The 10,137-nt window shown below is 43.1% G+C and overlaps 1 protein-coding gene across 2 annotated transcripts in view; it reads right to left on the bottom strand.

Moving 5' to 3' along the window:
- Positions 1-497: 497 nt before the first annotated feature.
- The window catches only part of PID1 (phosphotyrosine interaction domain containing 1), a 93,074-nt gene continuing 83,434 nt past the window's right edge, over positions 498-10,137 (bottom strand). For both annotated transcript variants that reach the window (XM_075507287.1, XM_075507288.1), the window contains one exon: positions 498-2,473. In XM_075507287.1, coding sequence (XP_075363402.1) covers positions 1,997-2,473 — 477 coding nt within the window. In that variant the 3' untranslated portion in view covers positions 498-1,996. The remainder of the gene's footprint in view (positions 2,474-10,137) is intronic.

Raw genomic sequence — 10,137 nt, 5'->3', positions numbered from 1 at the left:
AAAAAAATAAATCATTTTTGGAGCCATATTTGGAAACACTGGATCATCCAAAGATTCAGAGAGAAACAGTTCTGGAAGCTGCCAGCCTGGTGTTTTATTCCCCATCCCACCATCTAATGCCACACCTGAGCCACTCTGTGATTTCTGTAAGCAGGGCAAGATACTGCTCCCACTCAGCAGAACTCATTTCAACTGGCCAGGTCTGCGTGTGTGTGTGGGTATCTCTGCCACCTCCTGCAAAGCAGAAATTATAAATCACGTCCACACACAGCAAAGTTTAAAAAAAAAAAAACCTCACAGCAATAATTTACCTAAATATTTAAAAGAAAATAATTTTAAAATATTAAAGGTAATTCTCATGGAGACTGATGTAATACTAAATGGAAATAAATTAACATTTTCATTCCACTAAACAAAATGAACACAGAACCCACACACATAAAACAAAACCACAGAGTTTGCATTGGAAAGACAGCTTAAAACTCCCAAGCTTTAACTCAAAACATTTTTTTTATTAAAGTATGAATGCATTTATGCTGGAGAATAGTTTACATACATTGTAAAGCAACAAGCGTATTTTCAAGAGGTGTGGGCCCTCCTCAATATGTCTCCATGCTCAATCTACATGCTTTAACACTGGACTCACACATACACTCTCACATACAAACATAGAGACCCACAAAACACAGACATAGAGCTATCTGCTTCGATTAGCTTTCTTTTAAGGCTTCTGTAAGGTGCCCTAGTGCCCCTAACGTTACCATAATCACGAACAAAATTGTATAAAGGAGCAGCATTACTTACAAACTATTGATCTGCTCTTGGCCTTAAAAAATATCAAGTGAAACAAGTTTTTCCTTTTATTTGAGTTTTATTAAACATCTGCATTTAAGAAAGGCATGACTCTGTATATCTGTGGACAAGGAAAGATATGGGAATCTTAACATGAGCTTCTCAGCCAGAACAGATGTTCAAACCTGACCCCTAAGGGACCGTTTCCTTTGATCTTTACAGTAACACAGCCCTGGCTGTGCGATGAGGCACTACCAGCTCCATCCCACCAGGACCACTCGACCAGCAATGCAAAGACCGGTAACACGGAGTTGAGGCTACCATGCTCACATCACTTCAGACCTGAGGTTGATGAGAAGTCACAGTTCAAACACTGACAGACCCAAGTGTCCCTCAACTCTCACCAGTGGGCCCCCTCCTGCGGAGCACATCAGGGTTGGAAAATGCACAGATAGAGGTGCTGGCTCGCTGTACCCCTAGCCATCGCGGAGTATTTTTGCCCACCCCTTTTTGGTATCCTGCAGTATATAGTCTGAAACTGCAACTACTGGTGTTGGGTGAAAGACGTGGCAGCAGGTGTATTAAGAAAATAGGTACAATGAATAAAATAAAGGATAGCATATGATATAATGTGTACATACAAGCATCTTCTTTCATTTTTTATCTGTGAAATGTGAATTAACTGCAGAATGCCAGGCCATTAGTCTAAAAGGCTATGTATGGCTGTCTTAGCCTATGTACGGTCAAAGGATTTTTGTGATGCATCATGGAGAAAGATTCTTCGGGAATCATTAGGGCTTTCCAGGTCTACTTGCTCTTGTGCATCAGCATCAGCCACCAGCTAGGAATGCCAGAGGAGCAACTAATAAAATTGCCTGACAAGTCTTATAAGACAAACAGGAATGACTCTACTTCATGGTATGCACCTGAACTACAGAGATGAGAAAGGGACAGTGATGGGTGGGTGAGAGAGATGGGGGAGGGAGCTTTTTTCTCACTTTTACAACAGCAGCAGATTTCAATGTAACGTAATTACTTTAATGATGCATATCTGTAGGTACTGAATTGCTCTTTTGATTTAAAAAGCTGGTCAGACAAGTGTTTGGCAGTCCTTTCATTCCCCAATTTCAATTGTTGCTTATTCATCTATCAGCTCGCATTCCCTAGGCCATTTCTGCCTTTGCTGAACCGTGAATTATTTCAGTCAGCCATCATCAGATTCAAATTCATGAGACACTTCCTCTGACGAGCTGTTCCTGTGGATCCGGCCATCACTTTTCATGCTATGAAAAGTCTTCTTAAAGGCCTCCATCATGGCATGGGCCAGCTTCTTGGCCTCCAGCTTGCTCTCACACTCTACAGCATGGCAGTCCATCTGGTAGGACAAGTCATCGTTGATCTCCCGATAGACCCAAGCAAAGATGTTTGGGCTGACGTTGTGGTCAGCAGTGCAGTAGGCTATACGTGCTACCTGAAAGGTATCCATGTGGACTGTCGCCTCGCCTTTGAGGTCCAGATGATGCAGCCAGACTTGGAAAGGGCGAATTTCCAGAAGGGCGTTAGCTGGGTAAACATCCTCCCTGGCGAGTGTGTGCTTCTTCCATAATTCAATGACTGGTTTCTCTGTGCAGCCTGACAAAAATTGCATCCCTGTTGTGGAAACCTTACCCAAATATGTAACCTGCAAAGAAGAGCAAAGATAGGTGAAACACAGACAGCAGACTCCAGCGTTGCCTTCTGCCATCCCAGGGAACTTTCCTTTACCTGGAAAATAAAAGCACTCCCCCCCGCAAACTCCCCAATTTCCCCATCATCTTCAGTAAAACAGTTTTCAAACTACTTTCCAGATATTTGCTTTTTCAGATGCTGACATCACCATTCAAACCCAGATGTTAAAAATGTTCAGCCTCTGAGTTTCAAGGGATTTCATTCTCTTCAGCTCCCCTGGAAAGCCCAGGTTTAGAGCCCATGACTGCACCTCTAAGCTCATGTTAGCAAGTCTAAGTGCCAGTGGAGCAGGCCCCAGGTAGCTGTGATGCTAACTACTTGGCTTTTTTCTTTCTAATTTATTCAGATGATTTATTTGTATCATTTTTCAAACATTAATATTAGGGAGACCGAGGCATTGTCAGTTTGATAATGCAAGGCTGCAGGGGGTCAGAAAAGCATTGATCATGGCAGAGGATTTAGAATTGTTTGAATGTTTTTTTCCAAAACGATCCTATTTTTCCACCACTTCTGCTGTTTCTACTTAAGTATTAAGCCAGGAATAGCTCAAAGCTGTTCAAAACTCTACCTTTGAGCAGGGCTGAGACATTTATTACACCAATTTAAGACAATATGCTGTTAAAAGAATCTAGTAATAAATCTACCTTAATCATATCATCTCTGTGCTTTTCTGTCTAGCTCTTTTGAGTAAATATCCTGTTATCCAATCTGCACAGGAAAGCAAGGTGTTTTTAGTGCCCTTACTGTATTTTGTTCACCAAAAATCAAATTCACTGAGAGGTCCATATCAAAATTCTATATTAAGCCTGTGCAGAAACATTCCCCTACTGTGCAGCTGCTAAAGAGGCTTTCTTCCACTTACAGCTGAATGGAAAATTATTTTATCTGGGAAGAGGGGTTTTCTCTAGAAAAGACAGATCAATGCCACATAAATACAATTATGCAGATTATTCTATTTATTGCTCTTGTCAGAACGGTGCATTTAAGAACAACTATATGGAAACAAAATTGTTTCTAATTTGTCTCTTGCAGCAGTAACTGCTTGAGACATAATCTTGTGCCTCTTGCTGGATGTCTTATAACCTCATGTGCATTTTACTCAAGGCGTTTAGAGAAAAAAAAAAAAAGTAATCGCATGCACTTTCCAAACTAATTTCTTCAAAATTCTGTATTAAACACACAATATCAGCTATTTTTATTTTGTATATGCTTTAAGAAATGCAAAGAAAAAATAAGAGATTTCCACATTTAAACACATTAAAAAAATCACACCCACAAAGAATACAGGATTTGTATTCCATGCAAACAAAATTTTCCACAAGAAAAATATTTTGCTGCAAGCTTCATAGGTTTTGTTAAACTCAGAGACCTAAATTAAGCCATAATTAAGGAAAAAGCTTACAAAACATTATTGGAAGTCCATGTGGCTTAATCACGCCTGCCAAAAAAGCAATTTCATAGCATTGACATTTCAAAATGGGAAGTCTTATTCTTTGCCTATAAATATTCATGCTTTGCACTGGGAATATGTTAAATCTTATGAAGCTTTATATTTTTTGGAACAGTGGGAAACGCAACAGCTAGAACAGTTAACAAGGCAAGACCTACCAGTGTTTTGCTTTATTTTATTTTATTAGTGATGAGAGTTGAGTTCCCTAAAGTACTATGGAATAACTTAAAATAAAACCTCAGAGCTCATAGTGCCAACTAAACACATACAAACAGCGCATACAAGACCAAAGACGAATGTGTCTGCAACATACTGGGGGGAAATTTCCACATATATCCACAGTCATATTGCTTTGAAAAGATCAAGATCAGTTTGCAAATTTGCACACTCAACATATTCTCCAAAGGTTCGCTCAGCACCATTTCATATTCACAGGCCAGCTAACAAAAGACTAACACACACTGTAAATTAACTGAGCATTTGGGGTTAGAGTCAAAGCCCATTGCAGTAACAGAAGTCCTTCACTGACTTCAAAGAGATTTGCACAAAGCCTTTAAACCCCGAGGAACAGAGAATTAGCCTCTTGCTCATGCACTTTGTCACTGCCCAAATAGAGTTTTGAATCGCTGGCCACAAGAGAGATGCTGCCATCACTGCAACATTTTGTTCCCCCGGTCACTGTTTGGAGAAGACCAGTATCACTTGGAGCATGTAGAAATAAGCACCTCTCATTAGTGCAGAACAGTAAATGCAGGGAATTGTTTCATTATGGGCTTGTCTGCAAGAGGAAGCTGTTGAGAGCACATGAGCTGCCCTGCCACAACAGCATGAGGAATGGGAAAGGAAAAGAAAGCCAAGGCAGCTACATCCCACCTGCCTTTGGGTCTGCGTGGCAAGGTTTTGGTAGTGGGGGGGCTACAGGGGTGGCTTCTGTGAGAAGCTGCTAGAAGCTTCCCCTATGTCTGATAGAGCCAATGCCAGCCAGTTCCAAGATGGACCCGCTGCTGGCCAAGGCCAAGCCCATCAGCAACAGCAGTAGCACCTCTGGGATAACATATTTAAGAAGAGGGGAAAAAAAAAACCTGTGCAAACACAGCGGAGAAAGGAGTGAGATGTGAGAAAAAAAACTCTGCAGACACCGAGGTCAATGAAGAAGGAGGGGGAGGAGGTGCTCCAGGTGCCGGAGCAGAGATTGCCCTGCAGCCCCGTGGTGAAGACCATGGTGAGGCAGGCTGTCCCTGCAGCCCGTGGAGGTTAACAGTGGGGCAGATATCCACCTGCAGCCCGTGGAGGACCCCACACCAGAGCAGGTGGATGCATCCAATGGAGGCTGTGGCCCTGTGGGAAGCCTGTGCTGGAGCAGGCTCGCGGCAGGACCTGTGGACCCGTGGAGAGAGGAGCCCACGCTGGAGCAGGTTTGCTGGCAGGACTTGTGACCCCATGGGAGACCCACGCTGGAGCAGTCTGTCCCTGAAGGACTGCACCCCGTGGAAGGGACCCACGCTGGAGCAGTTCATGAAGAACTGCAGCCCGTGGGAAGGACTCACGCTGGAGAAGCTCATGGAGGACTGCCTCCCGTGGGAGGGACCCCACGCTGGAGCAGGGGAAGAGTGTGAGGAGTCCTCCCCTGAGGAGGAAGGAGCAGCAGAGATGACGTGTGATGAACTGACCGCAACCCCCATGCCCCGTCCCCCTGCGCTGCTCAGGGGGGGAGGAGGTAGAGAATTCGGTGGTGAAGTTAAGCCCAAGAAGAAGGGAGGAGTGGGGGCAAGGTGTTTTAAGATTTAGTTTTTATTTTCTCATTATCCTACTCTGATTTGATTGGTAATAAATTAAATTAATTTTCCGCAAGTCGAGTCTGTTTTGCCTGTGACGGTAATTGGTGAATGATCTCTCCCTGTCTTTATCTTGATCCACGAGCCTTTTGCTATATTTTCTCTCCCCTGCCCAGCTGAGGAGGGGAGGGACAGAGCAGCTTTGGTGGGCACCTGGTGTCCAGCCAGGGTCAACCCACCAGGCCCACTTAGGAAGCACCATTATGGGCCTTCCCCAGCAGTTAGCCCTGCTGAGCTCGGCGCTGCAAATTCACCCCCAGCACACAGAGCATCACCTTCTCAGCACGGATGACTCCCAAGTGATGCTCGGGACACCTCCGGCAGCTGAGGAGCAAGACCAGAGCAGGTTGTCACATGGGAGTGTAAACTGAGTTTAATGTTCTCTCTGTTCCTTCCCTGCCGCTGACTGCAACCCCCTGTTGGCCATCAATCCGTGCATGGCCTGCCTAAGTGCGAAGTTACAAAAAAATAATGCATTTCCTTACAAATAAAGTATTTGTATTTTACGAAGAAAAGCAGTGAATTACTCTGAAAGCAGCCAAGGCAAAAGTAACTAATAAGAAGGATGGGGTGATGGCTTGTTTACCAAAATGGGACGTAATGGTCTGATTTACTGTCCCAGTTCTGTCACAGTATAACTGCGTAGGAACTTTTGGAAAGTTGCTTCCTTTAACACCACTTTGCATCTCCATTATATAAATTTCATTTTCCTTTGAGGACACATTCATAAATATTTATAACGTGCTTAGACATTACAACAAGGAGTTCACGACTCTGGTTTAGAGTCTCTCCTGTACTGTGTCTTACATAGAAACATCAACACCTACTAATGTTGTTATTTTTTGTTTCTTTTTAAACGAATGATCATTTTTTTCCTAGTTGAGGTACAAGCATTTCACAAGAGTAGCATTACCAAAGCTCTTAGTGAAGACAGATGTCTAACATTTCATCACTTCATGGTCCCCTGCTAAATACAGAACAGGGATACAGGGGCTGGCGAGACATCTTGAATATTTGACGCAAAAATGGCAGCATTCTGTTCAGAACAAAGTTTTCTTCATGATTAAATATCATCTACATGTTATCCATTACATATTAATCCATCTGGAGCTGGCCAATGTAGTTAATTAGATATTAACATTTGCAAAATTGCAGGGATGGTACCAGTATGAACTAAAACCAGCAAAAGATGGATTTATAGGGCACTTCTCCCTGAGCTCTCAGTTACAAGGTTATTCCACAAGCAATGCTCCTGCATCTCGACTTCTACCTCATCACATCTCACAGCACACTCACCTTTATTTAAATACCCAGAAACCACTGACCACACACATCATTAGAGTAAAGCTATTACAGTACAACCATCTTCCTTTCCGATTTCCAAGTTTGCCAATCAAAGATCAAAGAACAGCTTATTCCTTCCATTATCAGATGGAGAAGAAAATTATTCTGAGGCAAAAATTCCCACTGGTGGTCTTTTCCATTAAAATCGATGGTGTCTCATCAGTGTGAAGCCAGCAGGAAGTATATAAAAAAAGAATTTAATCTTTAATACTCATAAGAAGCAGCTGTGAAGGGCACAGAAAGACATAATAATTATTATGTGTGCATGTCCAAATACACACTGAAGAAGTGCCTGAACAGAATCAACTGTATAGCCTTGCTAACTAGAGAGTAATCATTGACAAGGACTGGCAATAGCCACAGCTCAGGCTGAAAGCCGCATCTGTGATAAACATAGCTGTGACCATCAGCCAAAGATCACCAGGACTGAATAATGCTTTTCCTTCCTCCAAAACACTGGACAGAGGTCACCTAGCAGCAAAGATCAGTCCAGGAAGATGACTTATTTGTGACAGCATGGCATGTCCTATAGCAAGTGTCATCCTATAAGCACTGAGACCAGCCGCCGCGTTCCCTCCTCTCTAGCCTCAGTGCAAGGCAGAGTAGCCACAGGTTGGTTGTAACGTGTAAATTATGATCAAGCTGTTGCAGCCTTTACTTGTTTTGGACACTGTATTTTAAGTGAGAAAAGGAATGGAAAAGCCAGCTCAATGCCACTGTGTTAACCTTAAGCAATAAAGGCATTTCATATCACATTTTCTTCCAGGGATAGGAATATATTTATTTATGGCACTTTCAGTCCTTTGGTTTGTGTGTTCCATCTTTCCCATGAATTTCTGGAAGATACAACTCACACCAGCTTCTTGTGCATGTTAAAAATTATCCACATTCCTTCCAGCCTTTCTATGGCAAACTAGCATTTTCCATCTGATCCTTCGCTCCCTGGCAAGCCACTGTCACCCAACATGACATAAAATACACTTGTGGTTTCAGCAGTTCTGTGCTTGCAAACATTCAAACCTTTAGCAGAAGCCAAGATGCTCTGAAGAGCTCCTTATTTCACCCTAGAGACTTGCCAACACCAGTGTCACTATCTGACAAAACTGTCCTCAACAGAAAAATGCCGTGCCTTTGCCCTTTCATAACACAGCTACAGCCGTCTGACGTGTAGAGATGTCTCATGTCAAAGGACATGAAGATTAATCGATGTCGTCTTTCAGGCACTGTCCTGGACACACAAAAACATCTGAGTATTTTGACATTGTTGTTTTCAACCCCTTCAGTCCAGTAACATATACTGAAAATATCTTTTAATAACTAGGGTCAAGAGCTTACCAACTTTGAAAAGACCAATATAGCAGCTGCCATGGACATTTTCACTTCTAGCACAGCATGATTTGTCAGAAGTAATAAGGGGGGGGTTTACTTTCCATACTCAATTCTTTTCTTTATCATTGATCTCACACTGTTTACTTGCAGCTCATATGAGATAACAGCTTAGCTCCTGCATGTGTCGATCTGACTTCCCTATGGACCCTAAGCCCATACTGCTCCTAACTCACAAGCCTCAGTTGGGCACCTAAAGTTAGGCAGCCCAATTTCTTTTTCTCCCTCTGTTCCCTATCCCCGGTCCACAGACTATCATTGCTCCAAGAAAGCAGATCCAAGTTGTAAAGATCCATAATTATTACCATTACGCAAGGGCAGATGCTCTCTTGGCACAGGAGTCTGGCATGGGAACACGTACGCACACAGGACTCTGGGCTCTCTCACTATTCAAGACCATGATCAAAGGACCATATGGAAAATTAACTAGTTATTTCTTTAATATAAGTATTTCTTCCACACCAGATAATAAGGGTCTTTGTCAACAAAATTAACAAAGAAAATGAAAAAATTAAAACAAATAGAGCACAGAACTTGAGCCAGCAGGTATTTACTCTGCATATTTGCAGTCACCAGAGGATGCTCTAGAGGATCTTGAATCTTATGCAAATCTTAGTAATAGGTGACTGTCTCTTATGTCTATCTGTGTTTTAAAATAAACATTCTTTTAGCCTCAAATCTGGTCTAGTTGCAACTGATTATGTTTGATCCAAGACAGTAAAATATTCCTCACTTAAAAGTGAGGCAAGCAGAGGCAATGAGACATTTTCTTCCTGAAATCTGAAGACTTTCTCCTGTGGCAACTTCAGGGCATGTGGTAATGAAAAAACAATTGGAAGGGTCCGTGTCAGGATGCACAGGTATAGACCCTCCAGTCAGCAAGTAAACCGCCAGCTTGTCCCGGCCAAGCAAGAAGCACCAGCCTAAAGATCAGGTACACTCGTAAAAATATTTAAGAGGAATACAGAGGAGACTTGAAGAAAGGAGCAGCCAAAAAGAGGCTTGGGAGGACGTGTGCATGTCTTGTTATGAATTGCCGCTGGAACACAGATAAACATGCAGGTGTTCTCTGGGTTAGCAATACAAAAAACACGCGCAGGACGAGAAAGCCCAAGCTTCACCCAGCCTCCATGCACATATTGTCATGGCCAGAACAAAGCAAGCTCCATCTCCACATCATTACCAGGTCTGGAAAACACTGCGAGAAGCTGCTACTCAGAAAACCTGTGCTCAGGCCTCCCTGTGCCCCAGCAGCCAGCCACACCACCAGGCACCAGGCTTGGTGAAGTCCAAAGCTGTCTAGATACAGCCCCATACCATCCAGTGCCTCCAAAAGGCATCAGAAGGTTGCATTAGATATGGTGCTGGTGGATCCCAAACATCACCTTTTTTAGTTCAGAGACAAAAATAAATAAATATATATATATAAGAAAAAATAAGATTAAAAGGGCATGTTTCCCCATGGCCACTGCCACCTGGAATACCTCCTCTTCACGCAGCATATTACCCTCCCATCCCTGGTCACAAAGCTTTGGAGAGACTCCGAGAGGAGCCCTGGGCAGCCTGGCAGGACCCACCGGGACATCTGCTGGTCCCTCGGTG

Source organism: Mycteria americana, chromosome 7 (genome assembly GCF_035582795.1).
Source record: "Mycteria americana isolate JAX WOST 10 ecotype Jacksonville Zoo and Gardens chromosome 7, USCA_MyAme_1.0, whole genome shotgun sequence".
Classification (NCBI taxonomy): domain Eukaryota; kingdom Metazoa; phylum Chordata; class Aves; order Ciconiiformes; family Ciconiidae; genus Mycteria; species Mycteria americana.
This window is presented reverse-complemented; position numbering and strand designations above follow the sequence as displayed.